The 14701-nt window shown below is 34.5% G+C and overlaps 1 protein-coding gene across 1 annotated transcript in view; it reads left to right on the top strand.

Annotated features, from left to right (window-relative positions):
* LOC106842352 (protein eyes shut homolog) overlaps positions 1 to 14701 on the top strand; it is a 1064587-nt gene that overhangs the window by 21045 nt on the left and 1028841 nt on the right. The window contains exons 3-4 of the mRNA XM_070516721.1: positions 176 to 289; positions 720 to 833. Coding sequence (XP_070372822.1) covers positions 176 to 289; positions 720 to 833 — 228 coding nt within the window. The remainder of the gene's footprint in view (positions 1 to 175; positions 290 to 719; positions 834 to 14701) is intronic.

The raw sequence follows: 14701 nt of genomic DNA on the forward strand, positions 1-14701 counted from the left end.
TTTTTCAATTCTGCAAATTAATAAACAACCTAAGTGACAAAACATGAAAGGTCAGTTTTAGCAACACGAGTTGTAGGTGGAAGTTTAATGGAAGATCTGCAGTGCAGAATTAGCTAAAAGAAAATGCTAACTTTATAGTTAATGGACATTTCTGTTTTCCTTTCTTTCCATATAGGTTTGCTTTGTGAAATTAGTAGAAAGAAATGTGATTCATCACCCTGCCTCCAAAACACTACACCTACAGAATTCACGGATAAAGTCGAACGCATCTGTCCTCCCGGCTTTATCGGTAAGTAACATTTGACAACTGTGCCTTGTAAAGAACGTTTAGCCCTCAGGGACATAAATCAGGAAATTATTGACTCATTACTTCCTTTTTTATTTCCCTTAATCTAACATTTGATTTGCATCCCAATAACCTGAAACGTCTAGTCTGTCTCTAGACTCCAAAGCAGAAGATAAATCAGTTCACATCTAAGCAGACAGAATGCCAACCAACTCGGAGGAGATTCATCTGCAGTTAGTAATTCCAAAAGAAGTTGTTGCTGTTTGTAGTAAGGTGAAATAAATGGGTTCTGACACTAATGCATGTGGCGTTCTTATCCAATGAGTACAGTCTCAGAGATTACTCCAAAAGGATCCAAAGTTTTGGGCAAATTTAAGAATTATAACCCTGCTTGCCTTATTAAAACTTAAAATATTTTTATTATTTTTCAAAGGGACGAGAAGTGAAACAGACGCAGATGAGACGGCTTCACAGCCCTGCAAGAATGGAGCCACCTGCGCTGACCAGCCCGGTAATTACTTCTGCCAACGTGTGGCTCCATTGAAAGGTAATGAACACCAAGGGAGAAGGAAAGCAAACATAATTAACTTTAGAAAGCATTTCTGTCTCTTGTCTGAACTCATTTCAGTCCTCCAACAACATCATTATCCCTTCGTTTTCTTAAAGTAGACTTCTAAAGTGACCAGCCAATTACCCCTCAGGCAGAAACTAGAGCAAAATGAGCTTTGTTTATACATCCACTAAAAGAGTCGCATTTCTTATTTTTTATTAGGAAAGTCACTGATACAACCAAATAATAAAATGAAAAGGAAGGAAGGAATATATTACCAACCTACATGTTATATTCGAGATATCTTTTTCCTAGTCAATTTCTGATGAAATCATCAAGGTTTCTTTTTTTCTTTCTAAACTAATAATTGATTTAATTTTTGAATGTAGCTATGTTGTGCTTAAGGTATAGTAACTCATTAACAGATTTTTTTTATTTGGCTTAAACTCTGATGATACTTCTTTAGCTTCAGTTGAATTTTCTTTTTCAAAAACTAAGTAAATGTATGCTTTGCCTTGTAAAATATATGTTTTGATAAATTGTTGTGTAAACCAATATATAGGAAGTACATCACTGGATACTTCTCCGAACTTTACTATCTTTTTCTAAGCCAAGGAATATGTAACCTGCATTATTCAGGATTCTCCAGAGAAATAGAACCAATGGGAGATATGTCTATATACCTTCATCTATATATCTATGTCTATATATTATGGAGATTCATTGTGAGGAATTAGTTCGCAGTTAAGGAAGCGGAGAAGTCCCATGATCTACTGTCTGCAAGCTGAGACCCAGGAAAGCAAGTGGTGTAATTCCAGTCTGAGTCCAAAGGCCTGAGAACTGGGGGAGCTCACAGTATAGATCCCAGGCTGAGGACAGGAGGAAGCCACTGCCCCAGCTCAAGCAGGCAGGCGAGAAAGGCACAAATCCTCCCTCCCTTAACTTTTTGCTCTACTCGGGCCCTCAGCAGATTGAATGATGCCCACTCACATTGGGAAGGGCAATCCGCTCTGCTGACTCACTGATTCAAGTGCTAACCTCTTCAGGAAACACTCAGACACACCCAAAAGTAATGTTTAATCTGGGAACCCTGTGGCCCAGTCAAATACACACCTGAAATTAGCCATCACAGCGTTCAACTAAACATAATCAATTTAGATATTTTTACATGTTGTACTTAATTTTCTTAGTATCTCCTTACAATTACTAATTAAACCATATGATTGCCTGAGCAACTTCAAATATTTGGCACCTATTTAAAGTCACAAGTTTTCTTATCTGTTAAATGGAAATAAGAATATACCTACATCACTGATTTGAAGGTAGATTGTCTCATATAAATACTACATTGCCTGCCAGAAATTAATAATCATCGAGTTTAATTGTAATTTTAAATAATTCTAACATATATATGTAAAATCCATACAATAGGTGATATTTTATAATGTTTGGATAGGTAGGAATCAATGCATATTTGTTTAAACATACATCTTTAAAGATACATACAGAATAGTCTAAACAATGCCAATAAATAAAAAATATTTCCTTTTAAAAATAACAAAGGTTGCCCAGTGCCTAGATCTTGGTTTCTCTTACCATTCTCCAATAAAATGAACCAGATCTCCTTAGAGATCTAGTTGATTGTGGGACCAGGATACTGAATGTACAAAAGTGTGGAAAATCTTGTAATGCCAAAAAGCAATGAAGTACCCGAAATACAAAACCATGAGAGCATATCAAAGGGACACTGAGGAGAACTGAAGGCATTCCCAATGAGAGAAAAACTGGAAGATGGAAAAACATAGGTCCCTAAATTCTAAGGTAGTAAAATACCCAGGGGCCAGGAGCATCCCTACTGTACTGAGTGAGCAAACAACAAACAAACAAGTGAGTTGTTATTGTGTCAAGTCACGAAGGTAACAAGGAGTTTCTTCTTTACAGCAACTAGCATTAGTGACTCTAAGAATTATCCCTTGAATGATCATAGAGATTTCCCTGAAAATTTCACTGGAATTGATTTTTAAAATCCCATGGATAAATGTATTTTTTTAAAAAAATATGTGTAATACAGTATGAATTCAGTTTCTATATAAAATGCACATGAAATTTATTTTCTTAATTTAGTAATTCTTTATTCTCTGATTAAGTTTGTTCTAAGCCTGTTAGCGATTTTACAATCTATTTTAAAAAGAAATAAAAAGATTATACATGAAAAATGAAACCAGCAAAGCACATTAAAATATTAGGATTAAGTTTAGTAAATATTTAGTTGATTCAATAATTCGGTCAGCGTAGTTCTTCTGTATTGAGTAGACTGGAGTTAACAAACTGTGTCTCCCAGAGGCAGATCCCGGCCCTTCCTATCTTGTCCGTCTCACAAACACCAGCACACCCATTTATTTATGAACTGCTGATCGCTGAAGCCATCAGAGTGTATGTTTTCTTTGCCTGTAAGGCCTAAATTATTTACTGTCTGCTCCTTTCAGAAAACATTTGCTGACCCTTGGTATAGAAAATACTCAAATAATAACCTATTTTATAAGCTACTCATAGTTTTCTGTTGATGTAGTGGAAGTGTTATCTGTTGGTTCTTTATCTGCACTAACATATGTTTTATTAAAGTAATGTGCAAAGACTTCCAGTTATAGAAAATATGTAATTCTACTCCACTATACTAGATTAATACAATTTTTCAATTTTGAGTAAAATTTATGCCAGAAAAATAATACATATATTTCTGAACTTATAAATTTATGAGCATTCTTCTGAAAATTTAAGGAATACATACAGTTACCATTTACCACATATGTGAATTTGTACAATTTAGGGCTTTGAGTGTTTATTTTAGGAATATACCCTGGTTCAAATGTTTTGCCATTTAGAGAGGCTATGTTTCATGGCTAGTTATAGCTTATTAAAACATACATTAAAGAAAGGAATTTACCCAAAAAGTGGATTGTGATTTTATATAGTCCATTTATGGGGACAACAGAAAACAATTAGAAAAATCTCTGTATAATTACTTCTGGAGAGCTGAATAACGCAGTGTTTTTATGCATGTTAGTTTCTAGCATTATAATTATGGATCCTCCACAAATAGCATAGCTTTCACACATAATGTTATTAATGCTCTATATCTCTTTTGAAATCTGTGGAATCTTTTTTATTCTTTTTTAAGAGAACAAATAAATACAAAAATAAATTACTCAACACAATGCTTTTGCCATGAGGTGTCCATCCACTTGTTAGCAAGTGGTTGGCTTTGATTTAATCTAGGCTCCCTTGCAAGTTCAAGTCTTAGAAACTGAATCTAGCAAATAAACAACAAAAATGCATTTCCTTCTGAAGGAAAGGGCATTATTATTTTGTCTTCTGCTTACTATGAACTAAATTTTTCTTCAGCAATGAGCAGAGAATTTTAATAAATACAAATAGTTCTTTACCTTCCCTGATGGAGGTAATTATTAGGATTTCCCTGAAGTAAACCTCATGTAAGAAAGCAAGATATGGACTACATACATGTTCTGCATGTTTGGATTTCACAATTTTCTATTCTAATTAAAACAAGGAGGTATAAACCAGTCTTTCCCAATGAGCACTATTGTCATGAACCAGTCTATTGTCACGGCCACTCATTGCTTTCTGGAGCACCCTCCACTAAGGCTCTCTATGCCCAACACTTCCAAGAAGAATTCAGTGATATTAGTTTATCTTGCTTTCCAAAATGTGCTAAGTAGAGGTTTTTCTATTTCCATGTGTGGATTAAATAGGAATAAACAAAGCCTCAATGTGTAAATTCTCCTTCTACGTATGAAATAAAAAGAAAATTATTAATCATGTAGAGACATGCACACACACATACACACAGCTGGGATTAAGTACACCTACTCATCTATCCTCCAGAGTTAAGTGCAATTGTGTATGTGGTCATGTTTTACAAGTGCTAGTTATTACTATTTGTTTAAAAAAATATAGTCAGTGCCAACCAGTAATGCAGCCTTTGCCCAATCAGTAATTTTAAATTCTAGAAGTAATGTCCATGAAATGTAATGGAAGTGACGGATAGGTGGCGATGACTACGTGTAGTGGACATCCTGCTCCTGACCCACTTAGCCAGTCCCGCCCTACCAGTGAAGCACTTGAGGAGGCAAAGTCCATCTCAGAACTTGGAGTGTTCTCTTGGTTGATGGAAAAGACCACAACTCTCAAATTTCCTAATGCACCTTAGTGATACTTCGAACTACATTAAGTTAACGTGATTCCCTCTAAAAAGTATGATTGATAAATCTAAAATTTTAAGTGTACATTTACTAGTAACTAACTAACCTGTTGATGATTTCATAATTCATATAATGAACTATTTGCATATTGAATTTTATTAAATGAAGGAATCCTGGGAGAAAATAATATTGCATATATCGTTGTTAAAGAAATGGTCTGGGTACTTCTATCACCTTTTGGAGTAATAAGTTGTCTCCCTTTTCTTCTAAAACATAAAAGTTTCCAATATGTAATACAAAGAAGACAGGGCTTTGAGGTAAGTTATTGTTTGATTCTCAAGAAAACGTGTGCTTAAACTAATAAAAATGTAATTCTAATAAGGCCGTGTATGTGCAAGTAGAATAGAAATATTGTTTGAGCAAATGTCTTATCTGCTAAAGCTTTAGTGACACATGTCCCTAAATGTGTAGCAATTAAGATAACAAAGCAGAGTTGGTAATTAGCCATTAAACATGTTTGCAAAAGAAAGTAAGCAGAGAAGAAAAGAAAACTCAGCAAAATAAAAATGCTTAAGTGTGTTGAAAGCCGAAATAGTAATGCTGTTTTCTGGATAGGACACTCTGTTAGGGGAAGTTGTAATTAGGAAGCAGATTTAAGTACATATTTTTAAGTGCTTGTGGAGAAAAAGACAGGAGTACAGATAATGGAGCAATTAGTTTTTCAGTCATTCTTGTGTTGATCTACAATGGGGAGCTGCAGATGTTGCCATTAAATGCTCCAGACAAGTCAGTCCACAGCGATACTAAACATTCTTGGAGGACAAAATATTTTGGGGGCAATATGCAGGCAACCACCTTCAAAGCTGTGAAAATTTCTTAAAGTCAACTAGCGATCAATTGAGTATATTAACAAAAAGTCAATTTGATTTAATTCTTTTAATGAAAGTAGCACTATGAATATTAATTTGGAGGAGTCAAATAAATTAGATGAACTATTAAGTATTGAGTTCATAGTAAGAATCTAATAGAAAAAAACTAGTCATTTAATAGTTGATGTTGGCTATTTTGTCTCCTGCTTTTTCTGTGCAGCAATTAAAATAGGAAGCATGAAGCACATGTTAGCTTGACAATCAGTATTGTGTTCACCTTCTTGGTGATTACATCATTGCCTTTAGTTCCATATAAATACTTAGATACTGAGGCCATTTAGACAGCAAGCATGAAGGGAACCTGAGTAGAAGATAAGCATATTTCTTTGTACTACTTATAAACAGAATTAATTCTCTTTTCTTCTTTTATTAATTTCTTTCCCTGTTTTTAGAATTCAGAGGTATTTAATATCTTGATCAAATATTTCTTTAATTGTATGATTTCAGTTGTATTTCTTCTTAATACATCAGAGCTATTATTTATCAGTTTGACATTCCCTATCTTTTTTCTTTAGAACCTATAGGCTACTCAACTGTTTGGTAATTATATTTGACTACATTTTCTATAAAAATAGGATATAAAGTGAAAAAAGTATTGTTACTGACTGTAAGTATGAACGTATTATATTGACCATGCCATAGGGTTAAATTAACAAGACATTGCAGAGCTGGTCCCATCGGGGTAACTGTATATGTGCAACGATAGAATGACAGGTCCGGCACATTCAGAGAAATGCTTAACTCTAACCTACACTTTATACTAATCATTTTTGATTTGCATCTCCAATAGGAAATAATATACCCCTGACTCTCTAACAATTAGGGAAATTATAGTTAAGTTCAAAATTCCAGAGAAGGACTGGTTTGCAATACACTCATAATAATTTTAGCTCTTCGAAAGTGATGACACTGCTATTGTTTTTCGGTTCTTACCTTCCTTAGCTTCCAGGATATTACTCATCTTCAATATTTGATACTATTCAGCATCCTCAACTTTTACCTTTTTAGTATATAAGCTTTTCAGGTTGACCAAATCTATCCACATATGTCAACGACATCTTTCCCAGCATGTGGAGAATTAACAAATAGCTTCATTTAGTGTCCTGTGACAAACAAAACAGGAGAGGAAGGAGATGAGCTAATGATGAGACCCAAGACTGCATGACTTTTAAATCCTTTGTTAAGACTGTAGAATAACTTAAGTCAGAGGCATGTAGACCCCTCAGCGAGACAAAAATACTGTTAAAAACCTTAAGGGCTTACACTAACTCTCCCCCTAAGGTAAACAGGACATAATTCAGAGAAATGAGTGGGTCTAGCAGTAAGTAAGCTGCAAAAGTTACTCAGCTGCAAACATGAGCCATTACTCATGGCTTGCAAAGTAGGGACCCAGAGTACTATGGACCGGTCTTTACTATGTGCCAGTCTTTACTATGTACTTTCCTCCCTTTCCTCCCCTTTCAAATGTGTATTCATTGCAATATTCTTGTCTTTGCCTCAGCTTTGTATACTGACAATATGGATGAGCAGATAACCTGTCTTTTTAATTTGTAGATCTCTGAATCAAGAAAAGCCATATCCAAATGTTAAAACAGAGAAACTATAATGAAGCAGTCTCTTCTACATTTGGGCTTAACTTAAATAATGATAGCTTAGAATTCAAGCTAATTCCAATGAGACAATGCATTTGCGGGTGGAGAGAGCATATTTTTCACAGGGAGGATGTGAGTTATAGTGACCAGAGTTTGCACTGTGCTGCATAATTTCTTAAATGACCAATGATTATCCTTTTTGGTCAACGGAGTCTGGCTCACCACCCTTCCTCCATGTGGCTCTCAGTATGCCTAGCTTAGGCTTCCTCACAACATGGCAGTTCAAGGGTAATCAAAATTTTTTTGACCCGATTTTTTGTAGGGCAGTGGTTCTCAAATAGAGATGATTTTGCCCCTCCAGGGGACATTTGGCAAAGTGTAGAGATAGTTTTGGTTGTCACAACTGGATAGGTGAGAATACCATCTAGTAGTTATGTTATGAGTGGAACTGTGTCCTCCCAAAATTCACATGTTGAATTCTTAACCCCCAGTACCTCAGAATGTGGACTTATTTGGAAATAGGGTCATTGCAGGTGTAACGTGTTAAGATGAAGTCACATTGGTGTAGCATGGGGCCCTAATCCAATATGACTGGTGTCCTTATCAAAAGTGAAACTTTAGACACAGACACACACTGAAGGAGATCACCATGTGAAGATAAAGGCAGAGGTTGGGGTGATGCTTCTACAAGCCAAAGATTGCCAGCAAACATCAGAAGCTAGGAGAGAAGCATTAAACAGGTTCTCTTTCAAAATCTTCAGAAGAACCAACCTTGCCAATACCTTGACTGGGGACTTCTGGCCTCCAGATCTGTGAGACAATAAATTTCTTCTGTTTAAGCCACGCAGTTTGTGAGAAAGCCCTAGCAAACTAGCCCAGGGTGGATGCACAGGAAGCTGTCAAACACGTTATGAGGCAGCCCCACACAACAAAAAAGTATTAGGTAAAACTGTCAGTGCTGCTGATATTGAGAAACCTGATCTTAGAGCAAGTGTTTCAAGAGGAAGGAACAAGAGACTGCCAGTCTCTTAAGATTTATTGCTGCAAAATTGACAAAGTAGCACTTCTCCAGGGTTCCGTTAGACAAACATTCACAGAGCTCATACAAATTCAAAAAGAGGGGTCGTAGTTATTTTTCTCTGCTACCATGCGTGGGGCCACAGATTGTTTACATTTCATCTGCATGCAAAATACTCACTCTCTGCTGAGACTCAAAAATTCTTCTTCTATCATAGATTCAGGTTTATGTTGAGCTTAGAAATGAAACTTTCTACAAGTCCTTTTATGAAAGCTGCAAAAGCATAAAAAACAGTGTTAAATTAACATTTAAGAATGTCTATGCATAAAACTATAAAACATTGCTGAGATAAAGAAGAATTGTAGAGATGGAAAAATGGAACCTGATCATATATTGGAAGAATGAGTATGGTTAAGATGATCTATAAATTCAGTGTAATACCTCTTATAATGCAAGTAGTGTTTTGTTTTTTTTAATTGACAATTTGGTTTAAAAAATGGAAATGTATGAACTTATAATGGCTAAAACAATCTACTGAATAAAAGAACAAGTCTGGAGAAGTTATACTATCTGACTTTGTAACTTAATATCAAGAGAATGTTTTATTAGAAACAAAGGGAGGAAGGGAGGGAGTGAGGAAGGAAAGAAAGTAGGAAGGAAGGAAGGAAAGAAGGGAATATTGATCAATGAAAGTGAAAGAAGGTTCTAGAAATAGAACCACATTTATACAATTAGTTCATTTTCAACAAAGGATCCAAAGTGATTCAACTGGAAAATGAAAATCTTTTCAACAAACAATAATGAAATAAGTAGATATTTACGGGGAAAAATGACATTGACTTCTACCTCATACTGTACACAAAACACTAATTTAAGATGATCATTGATCTTTATGTAAAAGCCAAAACTATAAAGCTTTTAGGAGAAAACATGGGAGTTGCTCTTTTCGAGCTAGGAAGAAGCTTTTATTTATTAGAAAAGGCAGAGAGTAATATCCATAAAAGGAAAAATGGATAATTTACACTACACAAATTCAAAATTTTTGCTTGCCAAAGACACTATTGAGAAAATAAATAGATCAGCATGAGAGAAAATATATGCAAACATCTACCTGACAAAGGACTTAAAGTAGAATATACATGGAATATCTATAATGCAATAATGTAAAAAAACCCACTAAAAATAATGTGCAAATGACTGGAACCAACGTTCACATAGGAAAATAAGCAAATAAAAAGATCTTACCATCATTAATCATCAGGGAAACGCAAAATAAACCCAAGGATGGATACTACTCCAAAATGTCTAAAGTTTTTTTAAGTGTTGAAAATATGAACTAACCAGAATTCTTATACCTTGATGATAGATAAAATTACTGATTGAAAATAAAATGAAAAAATTTGGAAAAGAGTTTGGAAGTTACTTTTAAAGTTAAATGTACATCTAACAAAGGACAGCAATCGACTCCTAGGTATATAAGCAAATGAAATGAAAATATTTGTCTACAAAAAGCATTTACAAGAATGTTTACAACAGTCTTAGTCATAGTAACTGAAACCTAGAAACAAGCCAAATGTGTGTCCACATGAAAATATATAAACAACTCGTGGTATGCAAATGCCATGGGCTATTACTCAGTAATAAAAAGGATCAGACTCCTGATACACAAGACTCTCAGACATTATGCTAAACAAAGAAGATGGACGGAAAGAGAACATATTGTGAGATTCACTTATGTTGTTTCTCAAATAGGAAAAAAAAAACCCCAGAAAAGTGGTTGTTTCCGAGGATAGCGTTGATTGGGAAAGAGGAATGAAGGAAATTTCTGAGGTGATGGAAGGTTCTATATCTTAAAAGATGACCTGTGAGTTAAGAAGTTTATTCATTTGTAAAAACTCACATAATGTACACTTAAGATTTATGCATTTATTCTATGTAAGTTTTGGCAAAAAACAAGACTGTAAATTGATTTCTGATTAGTAGTTTTGCTTTCTTCAGTTGTTTGGGTTAGCAATTCTAAAACTTTTTTCTGTGTATTATAGCCTTGAGCAAATTAGTAAATACATTGAGGATGATGGGAGCTAGATTTCTCACTGTTGGAGAGGGAATTTACAAATACGGAAAGGAGGTCAACTATAAAGCACCCTGGGGTGTTGACTATAAATTGGAGGTATGAGTATGAATTCATGGTTTTTAATAAGTAGACACAGAAGCATAAATATAACTATATAAGTACATGCATGCATGTATTATATTATACGGTACTATAAATGAAATTGTATGTATCAGCATGACCCCAATGCATGTGTGTGTGTCTGTCTGAAGTATTTGTCTGCATGTGTATCTGTGTGTGTATCTAGGTGCAGATATAGGAAAATATATGTGTATGTACATATGTTCATATGTGTAAATATACACATATGTGTACAATTCCTAGCTCTGTCCATTGATAGTTGAGCACTCATATCACACAGTTCTTGATTTCTAAATATCATCTTCTACTTATATAAACCATGGCTTTTTAGAGAAAAGACAAACTCCAAGCCTGAAGAAGGGAAACTATAAGATAAACCATAAATATTTTTTCGTATTACAAAATAAAACAGTACTCAAAGAAAAATGAGAATTTATCAAAAGGACACAAAGGAGCCAGCTTGAAAGTACTTCTGCTGGCCAAATATGAGAAAATTTGAGTGTTAAAATGAATAACGAAGTTAATGGATTATAATCCACTTAATAATATAATAGATACCTCAATTCTTAAGTAAATATATAATGAATTGAAAAATAGACAAATACTTGGGGAAGTATGAAGGGAAAGCTCTTCATTATAGCAGAATGTCAGCTGACATATATGAAAGCAATGGTCGAGTTAGAAAATCATCCATGGTTACTAGAACTAGCGGGTGAATGATTCATAAGAGACGGGATGTGTACATAAATCAGATAAGCCAAAATTGACAGGCATTTTACAAAATTTCTGGACTGAAATCTGCAAAATGTCAAGGTCCAGAAAGACCAAGAAAGGATAAATAACTGTTCCAGCAAAAGATAACCACACTAAATTCGGGATGCAATCTTGGATTTGATTCTGACCAGGAAAAAACACTGTGTGAAAGATTTTATTGGGGTTGGTGATAAAATTTGCATACAGACTGTGGGTTAGATAATAGATGTGATTTTGATAATTGTACTGTGGCAGTGTAAGGAATAATATTGTCTTTAGAAAATGCACACTGCAGTACTTTCTCACAAATTGTTCACTTTCTTCAAAATGAAATGCATCTGACAGATGTAATATAACATATACTAGAAATGCATGTCGTATACGTACGTGTAAATAGGAAATATTAATGCAAATATAGGAAGATACAAACAATTTGTGACTGAATTAAGTACTGGAGTTTCTTGAATTATTTTTATTTTTTTTGTCAGTTTAAGCCATATTAAAATAGAAAGTTAACAAAAATTGATCTTAATACTCAACAGTGATGCCCACACCTATTAGTATGGCTAAAATTAAATAAACAAAGAACAGATAAATGACAATACTGAATGGTTGTGAGGAGGCAGAGCAACAAAAACTCTCTTCATTGGGAATGATGGGAATGCAAAATGGTAAAGCCACTCGGGAAAATAATTTGACAGTTTATTATAAACTAAACATACACTTGCCATGTGAACCAGCACTCAAGTCTTTACTCAAGTGAATTGAAGACTTATGTTCACACCAAAGTCTATATGCAAATGTTTGTAGTGCACATTTATGCCTTTATCCATATTCACCAAAAAACTGGAAACGGTCAACATGCCTTTCAACAGGGGACTGGAGAAACAAATTCTGCTACATCTGTACAGTGGTATACTGCTCAGCAATGAAAAGAAATAAATTATTAAGACAATATTGATAAAACATAAATATTTTTTGCTACTTTTGGGAAAGAAACCAGACACAAAAGATGTGCATTGCATGATTCCATTTATATGACATTCAGGAAAAGGCAGAACCATAGGGACAGAAAGCAGATCATTGTGTGCCGGGAAGTTGAAGGGCGGGTCGTTTTCAATGGAGCAGTCAAGAGAATCATTAGGGTGAGGCAATTGTTCTATATGGGACTCTGACGGTGGATATATGATTCTCTACGTTTGTCAAAATTCATAGAACTATACACTACAGAGTGAACTTTACTAGAAGTGAATTAGAAGCAAAATCAAAATATCGAAGGGCCCAATCACAGAATGCAGACTGTCACAAATAAATTCAAGTTCATTACAAATGGATGACAGGACCTTACTAAATGAAGTACGGACAAATGGAGCTGACCTAAATAACTGGAAAACAGTGTTTTGACTGGTTACAGTAAGATAAATGCCAAAAAATCTGTACCTAAACACCATACTCTTGTGGGTAAATTTGTGTCTCACAGAGAAAAAGGTTAGCAATTCTGAAACTACTTTACTTGTATACTAGGGCTGAACCAGTAAGTAAATAAATTGTAGATAATGGGAACCAAGCTGCTCACTGTCAGAGAAAAACATTATAAGTAAACAAACGCTAAAGGCTAGAATCCATGTGGTGATGGATTAGTCCCAGATTTCTGAATGAGCACTTATTTCCTGACCGTATTTTCCAAAATGCTAGGTAGGCTTTTGCACTGTGCTCTCCTAAATGAACGTCAGATACAGGGAGGCAAGCCAGCCCCATATAACGACTTCTGTCTTATTTGTAGCCCATCCTTCAGTGCACAAATGCCTTGCTGTGTGTTTACCTTATGTCATGTCCTGTACCTTGCTCATGAGCCATCAGCCTGGAAACTCTAAACCCTCTTTCTCTCTTTTTTTTTCTGGAGAATACCTACAGCAGAGTTCTAACCTACAGTGTTTAACTTACCTGAATTAATTATATTTGCCTAATAATGCCTTTGTCCCATGTATTAAACCAACAGTGGCTAGAATGAGCTCATATTAATCAAGTCGTATTTGAAAATGTATGTTAAGACTTCCTGAATGAAATAAGTGACTGAAGAAGTCTTTTTCAATCTCTGCAAGAAAAGGCTTGAAGGATTGCTAGATGGTCATAGGAAGATAATGACTGATGAAGAATTAGAGACAATGACACAGGATTGCATAATAAAAATGCATATGAGAATTTAGAGTACTCGGGATAAGTTAACTATCAAGAATGTTGTATTTATGGGCCAATTTTCAAAATATATCCTGTATGTGAGTGACTTGTACATATCTTGAGACACTTGTATTGAGGGTCACTGCCCCAGATCATCTTTTATAATGACTCTTCCTTTGTGCCGAGTGTACCTCCTATAGAGTTTCATTAAAACAGGCATTGAGTTCATGGACATATATCTGCTCTGTTATCTAAAATTTGAGATCCATGAACCTGGAATTATTTTGTTCTTCTTTTTATGCCTTTACTGCTTAGCTCTACTAGAGCTACCATCTTACACCAAGGGCACTCACTGCATATTTGCTGAATGAAAGAATTCTTAGTTTTTCTTTTTTCGATAGCTTATATTCACTAAATTTATAATGGTTAAACAGATAAGAAGACCAGAGTCAAATATTATGCATATTTCAACAGAGAAATCACTTGGATTTATACATTCCTTACACCCTTTGTTTAAAATCAATTCATTTTCGTTGTTGCAGAGATTTTAGTAGCTATAATATGTGCTTTTCCCCAATGTTGTTTTAAGTCAGGGATATGCAGTTGCTTCATCTCTGACATTCGATGGTGTATATGTTTAATATGGATTCAAGGGGACTCAGATCTCTTAAAATTTGCTATGACTAAATATGTTTTATCAAGTGTACATTCTGTGGGTAATGCATATTGATTTTCAATATTATAATGGACACAAATATACTCTGTAAAGTCTATTGAATAATTTAATCTCTAAGATATTCAGAAGAGCGTTTTTTCTTGGAAATATAAATATAACATTATTTCTCAAAATTTAGTAATGTTTTTTACATACAAGAAGAGTTTTATATATAGGAATAAGATATAGGAATTCATCTGCTTCTATTCGATTCAATTTTAGGCTTTAACCTAAATTCATTACCTTTAATCACCCTAGTTGAGGAT

Source organism: Equus asinus, chromosome 8 (assembly GCF_041296235.1).
Source record: "Equus asinus isolate D_3611 breed Donkey chromosome 8, EquAss-T2T_v2, whole genome shotgun sequence".
In the NCBI taxonomy this organism is placed as follows: Eukaryota; Metazoa; Chordata; class Mammalia; order Perissodactyla; family Equidae; genus Equus; species Equus asinus.